The sequence below is a fragment of the Panthera pardus genome, unplaced genomic scaffold (assembly GCF_024362965.1).
Source record: "Panthera pardus isolate Hobbes unplaced genomic scaffold, ASM2436296v1 HiC_scaffold_8, whole genome shotgun sequence".
Classification (NCBI taxonomy): domain Eukaryota; kingdom Metazoa; phylum Chordata; class Mammalia; order Carnivora; family Felidae; genus Panthera; species Panthera pardus.
In genome coordinates this window covers 148,911,335-148,926,092 of record NW_026527013.1, presented here as the reverse complement: position 1 = coordinate 148,926,092, position 14,758 = coordinate 148,911,335, and the positions used below count along the sequence as shown (strand labels likewise).

The 14,758-nt window shown below is 44.0% G+C and overlaps 1 protein-coding gene and 1 non-coding gene across 2 annotated transcripts in view; both read right to left on the bottom strand.

Moving 5' to 3' along the window:
• Positions 1 to 14,758, bottom strand: part of EXOC4 (exocyst complex component 4) — a 753,548-nt gene that overhangs the window by 147,780 nt on the left and 591,010 nt on the right. The window contains exon 12 of the mRNA XM_019452780.2: positions 10,589 to 10,725. Within this exon, the coding sequence (XP_019308325.1) occupies positions 10,589 to 10,725 (137 nt within the window). The remainder of the gene's footprint in view (positions 1 to 10,588; positions 10,726 to 14,758) is intronic.
• On the bottom strand, positions 11,198 to 11,304 carry LOC128775840 (U6 spliceosomal RNA). Its single transcript, XR_008420794.1, has one exon. It is a non-coding gene; the product is annotated as a U6 spliceosomal RNA (small nuclear RNA).

The following is a 14,758-nucleotide window of genomic DNA, read 5'->3' as shown; positions in this document are numbered from 1 at the left end:
CAGCTGGGATGCTGAGTCTTTCATTAGGTAAACAACCAGGGGCAGGTGGGGCTAATTGGATTCAACTGTTTGGTGACAGCCGGGGCATGATGTTTACTTTCCCAGACTGAATCTTCCAGATACTTCAAAACCCAGGAGCCAAGCTAGACAGATGAGACGCACAGCCCGATGAACCGTGGACAGAGATGGTTCTCACTGAGACGCTGTAGTGGGTTTTCGACTGTGAATGACCGGACCCGTAGCAGGCCACACTGTAACGCGATGTCCAGTGACACAGTGACAATGGCGATGAGGGATGCAAAAGTAACAGGTAGTGCTATGCCTCTAATTGAAATAAACACAAACACAACACCCTGAAATCCCTTAAGAGAAGATGGGGCAGAATAAGTAGGAAAAGAGCAGAGAGACATTAGGCTACTTTTCTATTAGGCTACTTTTCTGACCACTCAACGCTGGTCAGAGAGCTTTATGACGGTATGGATTTCTACCCGGGAATCACAACTTCAGAAACATCTGGGTACTCTGGCTCAGGGGACACAGAAAGAGTTCAGGAAGACCCGTGGAAAAGGATTTGAAATTTGAGAGTTTACAGAAGGTAACCCTTGGGCATGATTTAATAACAACCTTTAAATAGACAAGTTCTCATATGAAGGGTCATAACTGATATTTTAAAAAACCAAGAAGAAAATAATTGTGTTGTAACAGAAGACCACAAATTAATCTAAAATATGCCTCAACTGTCAGCGTTCAGATTTTTCTTATGACAAGCAACTTTAAATATGAATATCCTGAAGATCTTTATGGAAAGACATCAGGCCAGGCAACTGCCTATTTCAACCCTGAATGCCATCCTATTGCATTTAGAATAAAACCCAAATTCCCTGGCCTTGAGATCCTTTGTCAATGGTCCTTAATTCTGGCGCACATTAAAATACTTGGGATGCATTTTAAAAATGTATCAATTACACATTCTGAAGTGGGGGTCAGCATGGACAGCTTTGAGCTTTCACGTGATTCTCATGTGTAGCCAGAAACAACCCAAATGATCTGACCCCTGCACCTGTCCAACCTTACTCACTATTCACTTCTTTCTCCCTCTGTTCCAGTTACACTAGGCTTAATGCACTTAGGCTGTAGGCCTCTTGCCATTTTTGTACCTGCTCCCTCCTCTGCCTGGAATGCTCTTCCCCATGTTGCCACATGGCTCCTTCTCAACCTTCCGAATTTAGCTCAAACATCAACGTCCTCGGCAAGGTCTTTCCCTCACCCTTATTTCTGAGAAATTTACTGTGATTGTTACTTGCTTGTATCCTGTGTCCTCCATGTGGGCGTAAAATGCATGAAGGCAGGACCTTGCCTGTTTTATTCACTTCTATACTCTTAGATCCAGAACAATGCTGGCCCCTAAAAGTGCTTCACAAATAACTGTGGAATAAATCAAGCAATGGATGAATGAATGAATACCACACCGAAGGACAAAACACCAGGGAAATAACAGATGTTATAAAAATACCTTTCTTTTGCCATCTTATTAGTGAATAACAATATGATCAGTGAATTAATTTTATTTATTATTTTTTTTATTTTTTTTTAAACGTTTATTTATTTTTGAGACAGAGAGAGACAGAGCATGAACAGGGGAGGGGCAGAGAGAGAGGGAGACACAGAATCTGAAACAGGCTCCGGGCTCCGAGCGGTCAGCACAGAGCCCGACATGGGGCTCGAACTCATGGACTGCGAGATCATGACCTGAGCCAAAGTCGGATGCTTAACCGACCGAGCCACCCAGGCGCCCCAGTGAATTAATTTTAAAGTAAATAACAAAAACACTGGCAGCAATAACTGTCAGCTGACACTTCTTGAGCATTTACTATGAACTAGGCATTCTCCTATACACTTTACATGGATTAACTCTTGTCATCCTAGTAATAATCCCATGTGATGGGCACTGTGATTATTCCCATCTGATAGATGAACTACTAAGGTCTGCTCAGGATCAAGTGTCTGGTGAGGGCAGAACCTGAATTGGGCCAGTGTCAATTGTTCTGGAGCTTGTGCTCCTATTAGCATGTCTCTCTGAACCACTTGAAACATTTCTCAGGTTTCCTGTTTCCTCTTTAACTCCAGGGTCTCTTCTCTGGGCTTTAGAGCCAAACAGACTTGGCTTTTAGCTCACGTACAACCACCCGCACACCCTGTGACCTTAGCCGAGTCCATTTTCTTACTGGTTAGATGGCGGGAGTCTTGTCTTCAGGACTGTTATGATCGAGGAGACGAGTTAATGCCTGACAGTCCCTTGCACAGTGACGGTGTCCTTTCCTGAGTAGGGTTCCATTCCTGTCCAGGTCGTTATTCCTTTGTAGCAAAGTTACTACAAGAGACTCCTATCTGATCATGGTCGACTGAGTTAGTTACCTGGGAGAAATGACAATTGGCTGCTTGTTCTGGAATCTGTGGGCCACCTGCCTGCATGGGCAGCATCTGTACCAGCTGATGTGCACTCGGAAGGCAGAGGGAAATCATTCACGTGATCAGTGAACATGTCAGTGGGGCCTATATACAGACATCATGCTAAAAGTTGGAGATAATTATGTGGAGAAAGACATAATAATTTCCTTCTAGATCCTCAGAGTTTAGACCAGTAACAGCCATGAGAATCACTTTTGGGACATTTAAAAACATTTTTTTTAATGTTTGTTATTTATTTTTGAGAGAGAGAGACAGAGACAGAGACAGAGACAGAGACTGAGCAAAAGTGGGGGAGGGGCAGAGAGAGAGGGAGATACAGAATCTGAAGCAGGTTCCAGGCTCTGAGCTGTCAGCACAGAGCCTGATGTGGGGCTCAAGCTCACCAACCATGAGATCAGGACCTGAACCGAAGTCATTTAACCAACTGAGCCACCCAGGCGCCCCAAAATTATTCTCGCCCAGGCCCATCACTCAGGGGGCCCTAGTGTGGGAAATCCAGTATGTGGGCTTTGAAATCTCCCCCAAATAAGTCTGATGTGAATCCATAATGTTTCTGAGAGAGAAAGGCATGTAAACCAATAACTGATCAGATAATGCATCATAAAAAATGTTTAAATTGCAATATAATGGGATGCCAGAATAGTCATGCATAATAAACTATAGGAACAAATAAAAGCTCTCATTTGCTGAGTGCTCTCTATGAACCAGATAGTGTACACATTTTATAAGTGTTCTTTTGTATCTGCTCAATATTTAGTACAAATGAATATATCAGTGCTATGTAAGCCAAGGGGGTGAGGGGTATAACACAGTTTCAAGAGGAAAACCTGGAGACAAGCTTGCATGGAGCTTGCAGCGTTCCCTTGGCTCGTCTGAGATTCAAAGTTAGTTTAGGTTTTCAAAACTGCCTCTTCTTCGGGCTTTAAGCCAGACAGACTTGGCTTTTAGTGCATGCGCTCCCACCCCCATGTCCCGTGACCTCAGCCGGGTTATGAACGCAGCAAGGCCAAGTTCAACCAAGCTCTCAGTCCGCAGAACCCTGGCCTCTGGAGACACAGGAAACCCTAGGGCTTCAAGACCCACCACGGGCCCCGGTGTCCAGTTTCTATTCAGCACGACGGGGCCACCGAGATCTTAGAACACCACTTTGATCACAGAGAAGGTAGGTCAGCCTCCTCGCCACGACCTCCGACAGTATTCCTTCCCTTGATACGGGAAGTTTTCAGAACTCCCCTATCCCGCCCATTCCTACCCAACCACGATGTCCACCTGCTCACTGTGATTCCTCAACGTCTCCCCCACACATCACACCCACCTATGCTACCCCACTGCTGGCTCAACCTGTTCAGTCTCTAAGAAGCTCCTCCTTCGTGCAGCAAACATACCGAGGGCCAATCAGTTGCCGAGCCCTGTGCCAGACCTGGTTTCTGCCATCGGCGATTGCAAGTTCATCGCCACGTCACTCTTTCTTCATGCTCTGGCACGAGTTCTCGGTTTTCTGTAAACCCCGAGGATGGTTATACCTTCTCCTGATGAAAACATGCTCCTGACTTATGTCAACAGAGCCTCAAAGGTTAGAAGATGGTTTATTTGTATTCTCTACCAGGCCCAAACCAATGCAGAAAGGCAAAAAAAAAAAAAAAATTTTTTTTTTCTTTTTAATGAACTGACGTTGAACTGGAACAGGCAGAAACTTAAAAAAAAACCCCATGATTTCCAACCTTTAAATGACTATTTGGGGACACCTAAGCTGCCGGTGGTACCCCAGAATAAAGAATAAGCAGAGGGAGACTGGCACTCAGCTTGGAAATAGCAGACTAATGGACCGACTGCCTGATTGAGAATACGGGCAGTGGAGAATTCACAGCTGAGTTTTCCTCCGAGCCCCAAGGGGTGTGACTAATTAAGGAAAAGACTTCTAGTCCTCATTACCCTTTTAGGAAACCTCTCTTTATCCAAAGCATGTAACATGACATCATTAGACGGTACAGTCTTTCTCTCCAGAGTGAGGTGCTCACAGAGAGGTGAGATGTCTCTGACCTTCCCTCAGATCTCTCAACTCCCAGTGGATGCTCAGGTTCTCATGGTAAACTCAGAAAACAAGCCAGCTCTCAGCAGAGGGCATCGTGAGCTTGTGGATTTGATCATTTCTGTAAAAGACTATCTGCGGAGAAAGAATCAGACTGCGCTGCTTCCCTCTTCCCTTCCTCCTTCCCCAATGTTGTATCATTTTGGATCATTTGAATTGTATATGGCTTTCTATTTAAGTCAGTCATTTGCTGGCAGCAAAACTAGAACATTTCCTGTTTTTCCTCTCACTGTAATCAGGATTTGGCTGTCCAAATTAGGACTGCCCTAATTACTCCTCAGCAGGTGCCAATCGGGGGGAGGGCAATAAATGGGAGGAGAGGAAGTAAGGACACTTTGCATCTTCAGAGACACACAATAAGAAAACACTTTCTCTCTGGCTTGAAAAACCTGATTAAGCAATAGGCAACAGGCATCATGGGATTATATGTGGTGTGTGTGTGTGTGTGTGTGTGTGTGTGTGTGTGTGTGTGTGCTGTCGTATAACAGCCATATAAACGATTTTCTATTTATTCCCCTTCAAAGACACACAGAATTACTTCTCCCATCCCTGAGATAATTCATCCCAAGCCTACACTTCAGCAACGGTGGTAGATCACTACAGATAATATATATGCGAGGATCTGATCGTGGGCACCAATAAATGGAAACCATTCCAGGGAATTCGGCCAGGAGGGACACCACAGTGGGACAGACTCCTGGCGGAATGAATCAAGGTACTCTTGATGACCACAATATATCAGGAACCAAAAGCAGTAGCTATGTTCCCAGAAGTAGTAGGTATAATGGAGACACAGTTGTACTGTTTGGACAACACGGTGACACATGAATGACACAGAAATAGTTCAGTCCCTAGAAGGCCAAGCCACGGCAAACAAACACCTATCCATGTTCCTGCCTAAGGCCAGTCACTCCGGTTGGGTATTATGTCCTGCTTCTACTCACAAGCCCAAAACTAGAATTTCAGCAATTTGCCCCTTTCTCTCCTACATCAGGAATTTTCTTTTCTCTTAACAGTACTCATTTGAAGAGTAATGAAACACGCACTGATTTCTATTTAAAATAACACATAAAAGGACAAAAAAAACCCTTCATGTGCCCTTAACCCTCCAGCCATGTCATTTCTCTGTCCCCCATGGCAGCCAAATCTCACTATAGGGGTTTTACCTACATTTACAAGTTCCCCACTCTCAGTTTCTTTCCTAAGCCCACACCCTTCCAGGTTTTGCTCCTACTGGTCCTCAGAAACCACTCTCACGATGATCCCCTATGACCTCCATGCTGTTAAATCTGTCGCTCAGTCACTGCTCTGTTCTAATGCTGATTGAATGCTGATCACCCCCTCCCCCTTCTTTCCTTGGTTTCTGGGACACCCTACTCTCTGACTTTCCTCCTATTTCACTGGGGGCTGCTTCTCAGTCAACTTTGGTGACTTCTCTCCTTGCAAACTTCTTCAAACCCATAGTCCTCTTCCCTGTCATGTTTGCATTCACTCCCGTCCATGGTTTTAAACACCATTTATAGCTACTATTTATATGTTGATGGCCAGACCTCTCTCCTTTGGAGGCATACATCCAACTGCTTGCTCCCTAGCTCCACGTGGATGCCTAAGAGACACTCCAAATGTAAATGTTTTTGTAAACATTTATTTATTTTTGAGAGACAGAGACAGAGCACAAGCGGGGCAGGGGCAGAGAGAGAGGAGACACTGAATAGGAAGCAGGCTCCAGGCTCTGAGCTGTCAGCACAGAGCCCGACACGGGGCTCGAACCCACAGACCATGACAGCATGACCTGAGCTGAAGTTGGATGCTTCACCAAATGAGCCACCCAGGCGCCCTGAGACACCCCAAACTGAATTCCTCATCTGCTTGCTCCCACACCTGCAGGGTCCTCTGTCTCAAGAGCCGGCAACTCTGTCTTTTCAAATAAAAAATCCCAGGAGTCATTTTTGACACCTCTCCTTCTCTCACACTATCTAATCAGGCAGGGAATCACGCAGGTTGGCCCTTCCAAATATATTCGGAATTCAACCAGTTCTCACCATCTCTGCTAGGAGACGGTCTTCGTTTCTCACCTGGATTGCCACAGCAGCCGTCACATGGTCTCCCTGCTTCCACCCTTGTGGCCCTACAACCGATTCTCAATACGTTTTACAATGTAAGTCAGATCATGCTGGCCCTAGGCACAATTCCTGCAGTGGCTCCCCCTTTCATTCAGAGTTGAACTCAGTACCCCTACCATGGCCGACAAGGCCCTCCATGGTCTGTCCCCTGTTCTCTTTTGGACGTCCTTCTTTTTTTTTTCTTAACTTTTTAAAAATGTTTTATTTATTTTTAAGACAGAGAGAGACAGAGCATGAGTGGGGATGGGGCAGAGAGAGAGGGAGACACAGAATCCGAAGCAGGCTCCGGGCTCTGAGCTGTCAGCACAGAGCCCGGCGCAGGGCTCGAACTCACGAACTGGGAGATCATGACCTGAGCCGAAGTCGGACGCTCAACCGACTGAGCCACCCAGGCGCCCCATGGATGTCCTTCTAATACACTCCAGTCACACTGGTCTCCCTGCTGAGGCTCCGGGAATGTGTCATGCAGAGTCCTGCCTCAGGGCCTTAGCCTTCTGCCAGGGCACTCTTTCCAGATACTTTATCTCACTGCCAAAATTCTTTTGGGCCTCTTCTCAAACTTCAACTTGAGCGGGCCCTCTGGGGCACCCTATTTAAAATTACAGGCTCCTTCTCCTATACTCTTGAATCTATTCACCCTATTCCATTTTCCCCCGACGGTACTTACTGTTTTAAAATTCTTTGTGTTTATGCATTATATTTATTGTGTATCTCCTCTCTTCCATCTCCAACAGAATGTAAACCCCATGAAAGCAGCATTTTATCTTTAAGTTCACTGCCGTATCTACAAAGTCTTGTAGAAGTACTCAATAAACATTTGTTGAATGCATGAAATCCTAGAAACCAACATATTGTTTTAAGGATTGAGTAACCAACTGTGTCAAGTTACTGAAATCCAAGAATATTCTGACAGGTTTAATAAATTTAGGCAAGGACCTTGGGGCACAGAAATAATTCAGAGCAGAGAATCACAGAAGCCTTCCTGATAATCTTAGAGGTACCCTGGCAGACAGTGAAAAACGCCTGAGAGCAAACGCCCTGATGTTCCTAAAAGAAAAGAAGGTAAATGACAGAAATCGGCTGAGTTTGGAGTTACAGGTAAAATTCTCGAACAGGTTATTGAACATGGCTTGTGAACAATTAGGAAGTGGTCCTCACGAGGAGCCAAGAAGGGCTCACAATGCACAAGTCACGCCAACTTTGTTCCTCTCCTGAGTAACTCCTTGACTTGAAGGAAGAAATGGTCAATTTGGCTCAAGGTCAAGAGACCTTGTTTCCAAGGGTAATTTGTAAGCTGTCCAAGACGAGAGTTCTTAACAAAGATTCAGCAGGGTAGGGCCCATTGGTCCTGAAAGCGAAAGGGACCCCTTGGGAGGGTTCCTGAACAAATACCTAGTACTGTCCTTTGCAGACTTGTACGTGCCCATCTGGGGAGACCTGAGCGGGAAGGTAGCTGCATTATAAGGATTAGGACTCGAAAGACACCAGCAAGAAATCTAACAAGTCTCTCATAGGGCAGATAATAAAATACAGGAGGTACCGTCATGGATGGTGATAAAGGTAATCTTTGTCATCATCAGAGTCGCGGCTAATCATTTTGGGGGAAGCTTACTATTTTGCTAAAAATAGGTCTAGAAGACTAACATTTTCAAGACAACCCTACGAGGGAAGAACTATTATTATCTTTTTTTTTTTTTTTTTTTTTTGCAGATGAGAAAAGTAAGGCACAGAGAAGCTGAAACTGTTCAAGGTCATATAACTAACAGGTGAAAAACTTGGCATTCAAATGTAGGTTTCACACCCTGCTCTTGAGGTACAGTCTGGGTTCACAGTTAAAAAAAACACATGAACTCCTGAAGCACTGAGTAACGTATACATGGGAATCTCAAAGGAAGTCTCGAGAGGTGCGCCCCCGCCCCCCGAATTCTCAACTTAGCCCCGTCCTGTTGAACACTGTTTTTTTTTTTTTTTTTCAAATGACATAATAAGAAACTGAAAGATTGCTTATCAAGAATGGCACGGAATGTGGGGAAAAGCTAAGATTTTCTGATGACAGAATGAGGATTCAAAAATATCTCAAAAGACTGAAGCGTTGAGCTAAAAATAACATTAAATTTAATGGGTAAATGTGAGATCTTGAATTCGAGTTAAAAAAAATTCTCTACAAATACAGCATAGGAAAGACAAGGCTAATTTCCCCGAGTACTTCTCCTTGCATTCTTCACCCTCTACAGCCAACCAGTGGCCACAAGGCTACAAATTTACCTCCTAGTGTCTCCTGATCTGTCCCTCTCCCTCCACCTCCACACTCTTGCCTTTTCAGTCCATCTTACACAAAGCTCAGAAAAATCTTCCTGACGCACAGGTCTGTGCTTGGTACTCCCCATTCACTCCCCTTCAGTGGTTCCCCACTACCTAAAAGTTTTTACAAGGCCAAGTTCCCTCAGCCTGGCATTTAAGATCCTCCATTTTGGCTCAGTCTTCCTTTCCAAAAACCCAAACATTCATCCTTTGTTGTTTCTTTTCCTTCTCTTCCCACCTCCTTGAAATTGCTCTGGTTCCTTCCTTCCTTCAGCAACTTTAGTCCAAATCCTGTCTAACTCCTCCTCACTGTTTACAAGGCCTACTTCATACCCTTCATCAGGCTGCTCCTGTCCCCAAGTCATTTCTTCCTCCTACAGCGTGTCCATCTATCTTACCATATTTTCTGTCACAAATCAATGTTGTGGACATTCATGCCTTGGTCTCCAACTTGCCTTCCTATCCTCTACCAAGATGGCACACTCATTAAAGGTATAATCGGAGACTGACTGACCGACTGACTTCATCCCTGCACACTCAGCTGTCTTGGATCTGGTAAAGGCTCCAGAAATCTCTGACCAGTGCAATGACAGGACGTAATAAGAAGCACTGTGTCCAGCCTTGGGTCCCCCACAAGGAAGGTAATGGTTTTGCTGAAATATCAGGGAACTATGTCGGTATTTCCACTGTGTCCCTCAACGTCCTTCTTTATTCTGTCCGCCTCCCTCCATCCCATGTCTTTCTGAGACGTAGCACACATCTCACCTGAGAAGTCTTTCCTCAAGCCAGTCCCCCCTTCTCTGTTTTTCTCTCTCACATTTCATTCCTTCTGCTCTTACGTCCTGTACTGTGCAGGTAGTACTTGATTATGTACTGCACTTTCATATCTATCCTTAATTATACATCACATAAAATTTAGTATTTTATTATACATTCTTTTCTTCCCTAATTGTTTCAGGTCTTGTCAACCAGAGCATAATTTGTTCCTATTATTAGCTTGTTACCACAAGCGCTATGATCTTTTCCATGAGATTTCTGAACCCAGAGAAAAGAAATCAGAGGGGAGGCCGAGGGATTTCAAGTTCTTAACAATGGTTCTTCATTTCTGCTGATGCTGGAAGCAGGTGTAACTATCTTTTCATGACAGTGGGAAGGCTACAGATCAAGCATCAGGAGAAACACATTTTAAGAACTAGGGAGAAATCACATTCTGGATTATAAAGGATGCTGAAAGTTTGAAACTGCTTTACTTGAAAGATCTTTTAGGATCACAAGACCTAAATGCGATCTGGCATTTCCTTGAAGAAGACAATCTTACAGTTCTAGCTTTTCCTGAAAATCAAGGTTGACACCTTGTCCATGCCACTCAATGGCAGTCCCAAGTGGTGCTGCCCCTTGGTCGCTCTCATTCCCTCTGTTGGTATGAAGACGTGTGCATCTCGGAGACTATTTCTGCGACACGTGCTCTCGTCAGGCCCCTTGACAAACGCAAAAACCGGTCCTTTTCCATCACGGTGGAAAAGCGAGGCTCCGAAAGCAGCATCGACAAGCATAACAAGGGTCAGGGTCTGACGTGACTCTCCTTGGCTCCCACCCTGAGCTCTACCTGCAGGCCGCAGCGCAGGTGTCCTTGTACTCCTGGAGCTTCACGCACACCATGTTGAGGAACTGATCCGAGTACGCGCTCAGGTCGTGCATCAGGTTCATGAGGTCTTGCACGGTCTTCTCCACGATGATCGTGCTCTGCGAGAGGACACAGAAATTCATGAGTTTGCGTTCTGTTTTGATGTCAAGTCATGTGAAGGACAAGGAAAGACCACTGAAAGGAGGCGATCATTTACGACTTGAGCCTTCCTGGAAGGATGCGACCCTCATGCCAAGTATCGACTGCAAACAACCAAATACGTATCTTACATAGTGCCCGTTTCCCAAACCCCTGAGAGAGTACGTTCTGTGGAAGGACACCGGACAGGGATTTACAGATTGGTTTCAAAGGCTTTTTGGCATCCACAAGCTATGGCTATGGCTTTCAAGCCCCTGGATTATCTCCTCCAGGGCTCTACTTTGAGATTAGGGACCTATGAAACGCAACACAGAGAAAATGTCCTCTGTGATTTGTTTTAAAAGTTCCCAAATCTCAATCTCTCTCTTTTTTTTTTTTTTTTTTAATATATGAAATTTATTGTCAAATTGGTTTCCATACAACACCCGGTGCAAAAATATGGAACGCTTCACGAATTTGCGTGTCATCCTTGCGCAGGGGCCATGCTAATCTTCTCTGTATCGTTCCAATTTTAGTATATGTGCTGCCGAAGCGAGCACAATCTCAATCTCTTAAGAACAACAACTAACATGTGTATTGTGCCTTCTGGGCTTGTGCAGTGTTTTCACATACACAGCATACATTACCTCATTTGAGACTCACATTAATCATGGGAATCATGACCATTTATTGGGTTCTTACAAGTGGGAAGTCCAGTGCTAGGCGCCCTACATACTTTAGCTCACTTAATCCTCTCCACGTACCTATCTATCAGGCGAGCCCCACGATCATCCACAGTTTAAAGATGAAGAAACAGGCTTAGAAAAGGTAGCGAACAAAGCACGGGCTGCGGGCTTTGCTCTTTTAACTACACCATTCTGCCGGAGAGCTAGCCCGGAGTTCCCCTGCCTGTGGCCCAACCATTTTCTTGTTGGATCAGATATTTCCTATTGTTGTTGCTGCTGCAGAAGCAGTGTCCAAACAGACTCAGACATTATTTCAAAAATGGAATTAAAGAAATATCCCAGGGAAACAAATAATAAAGCCACCTTACAGCTAAAGACGGACGGTACTGTGCAGCAAATCAGTGTTCTGAGAAGAGGCACATTCAATCAACCCTAAACCTCGGATTAAGAAAAGACTGAGTTGTTTAAACCATTAGTTCATGCCTCTTTCAAAAGGAACAGAATAACGCTGGAGTAAATACTAATCACATGCTTAGCATCTTGGAAGCCTTTGGTCGATAACTGGTTTGTTGAAGATGTATTTATTTACATAGAATTACATAAGCTTATGGTTAGATTCAGACCATAAAAATAAACATTAAAAAAAATTTGTTTTCTACTCTGATAGTGACCTGTGAAAAAAATCAAAGGCATTTTACCCTGCATAAAGGCAGACTATGGGGTTCAGGGTCCGGGTTAATTTTTTTCTTCTAAAAATTAAAAGAATGGATAAAAGCATACAGCTCTTCTCAATACAATGGAGGATCAGCTTGAGTTACGAGTTCATATGTGCATACTTATTCCAGATAAGTAGAGGTTTCTTTTCTTCTGGTCCTCTCCCCCCCCCCCCCCGCCCCCCGCAGCAACCCCCCCCCCCAAGTAAAATAATCAGAAGGTGAAAAGGAAGGAACAGTTATATTCTGGAAGGCAAACCTCATAGGAAACCAAATTACAGTCTCTATAGAATCCCCACAAGTTCAACTTCCTTTTCGGTATTGATTTTAAGATTAAAGCACTGCGGCTTCACCCTGATCCATAATCCCGTTCTTCTGTATTTGTGTGTGAGTGACAGGAATTGATTCTGCTTAGCTACATGTCCCCACGCTGCTCAGAAGAATCTAAAATCCTCATCCTGATTCAGAACACAGGGTATCCTACAACACGCGGAGGGCAATTAATAAAGGGGAGCGGAGTTCAGCCATCCTAACAAAGCCCGCTGAAAATGTGAAACACCGTAGGGAAGAGGGGCACTGGGGGATTGCTCAGCTTTACTGAGAGAAAGGGCTTGGTTCTATTTCCAATTAAGCTATTGATAATTAACTCGGGGCAGGTTTGGGGGAGCGTCTTCCTTTCATATGACTCAATTTCGTCTTCTAATAACCAAGGATAATTCGGTGGCTCTTCTACTGGCCTCCATCACGCCGGTATTCAATTGGTGCATGGTGCTTTTACACAGCCGAAGAGATGTAGAATTGTTTTTAGGTCATCTCAGGTGTGTTTGGTCTTCCTGATTAGAACACCAGCTTCTCGAAAGCAAGACTGGCTTTCTTCATTTCCCTTTGTCCATCTCCCATCCTTCCCCTCCCCCACGTGTTTACAATTTCTCAGGACCTTCAGGAAAATGCTACTAATAAAAGAAACAGTACTGGTAACGTTAGCACATGTAAATAAACCTCTCCGAATGGCACAAAGAGATGCCAGACGTCGGCTTCCTTGTGTTCTGCAATCTTGTGTGGGTTCGGTGTGGTCTTTGTTCGTGCGATGGTCGGAGGGGAAGGGGAAAATGCAAGCACGTGGGAACGTCCCCCCGGAGACAGAGGTTTTGGGGTGAATAGGAAGTACCTACAGGGAATGACTGGAATGCCACAGTTTAATTCTAATGATTGTGCTCAACAAAGAGCCTATGTTATGCTGTATGATTACATACAATTTTCCAGCTATTTGCTTGGTTTACCTTGTCATGGTAGCACTCTGGATAATCAATCACCACGTTCTTTTCAAGGCAAATGACACTGTAGTTTGCCAAATGATGGGTATATTTTACAGGGGAGAAAAGTTCCCATTTTTCAAGAATTTATTACATTTTCTAAATCAGGGGCTCTGACAGATAAATGTTGAAAATATCAAATTTTTAACAAGGTCAGTTATGTTTTTATTTATTTGATTTCTTTGGCATTTCAAATGATGTATTGACTTGTTATTAATTTTGGGATTTGCCAATGTTGAATATAATGACTTTATAATAAGTAAAACCCTGATTATACTCATTATAATTTCTACTAAACACATCACAAATGATTGATATTTGTTTAGAAACAACTCAATTCTCATTTCTTGCAACTTATTACCAGGTAATAAAGTCTGGGCATGATGTGAAAAATGAGAAAAGGAAAAAAAAAAAATCCCGAGATAGCAGATGCAATTAAAAAAAAACAACAAAAAACAGTGCTATGAGAAATAACTAAAGTTTCTCACAGGGATACACCAGCAGGCTAAAATAACAACAGGGTATATAAGGACCAGCTCTTGAGTTCTGCGCTTTGAAAAACTTGAATGAATGAATGATGATGATTGGACCTTTAAGACCTTGTCCATAGTTCGTCAAAATGGGGTTCTGCAGCATGATGCCAACATTAATAGTACAGAAAACTGACTCTAAGTTCAAGTAATTGAAAATGCTGAGTTAAAGAGAACGGAAGTGGTTTCTTCACTGGAGGGAGGACTCTGGAAACTTTTACTATGCTAATTTCATTGTGAATCTTAAACAGGCAAATGTGTGTGGTATTCAATCTTCCCCTAATTATTTAAGTAAAGAAAACATGTTTTTCTTTTCTTTTCGTGTGTGTGTGCGTGTGTGTGTGTGTGTGTGTGTGTGAGAGAGAGAGAACGAGTTGGGAAGGGACAGAGACCGAGGGAGACAGAATCCGAAGCAGGCTCCCAGCTGTCAGTCAGCACTGAGCTTGACGCAGGGCTCGAACTCACACAAACTGTGAGATCATGACCCGAGCCAAAGTCGGATGCTTAAACAGACTGAGCCACTCAGACGCCCCAAGAAAACACTTTTCACGGCACAGCATAGACCTTTTCACATCTTCTGGAACAGTGTTTCTGGAACAAGGTTTCGGAATGACTCTCCCTCATTCTCTGATTATACTAATGAGGACACTATGCCCAGTGGCATGCTTGAGGACCCATAAAAAGTCCAGCTAGAAAAAGGGTGAGAACCTGAGCTTCCTTCTCAGTCCGTGTTCTTTCCCATGCCCCCAACCTTTGAAACTCTGGCCCCTAC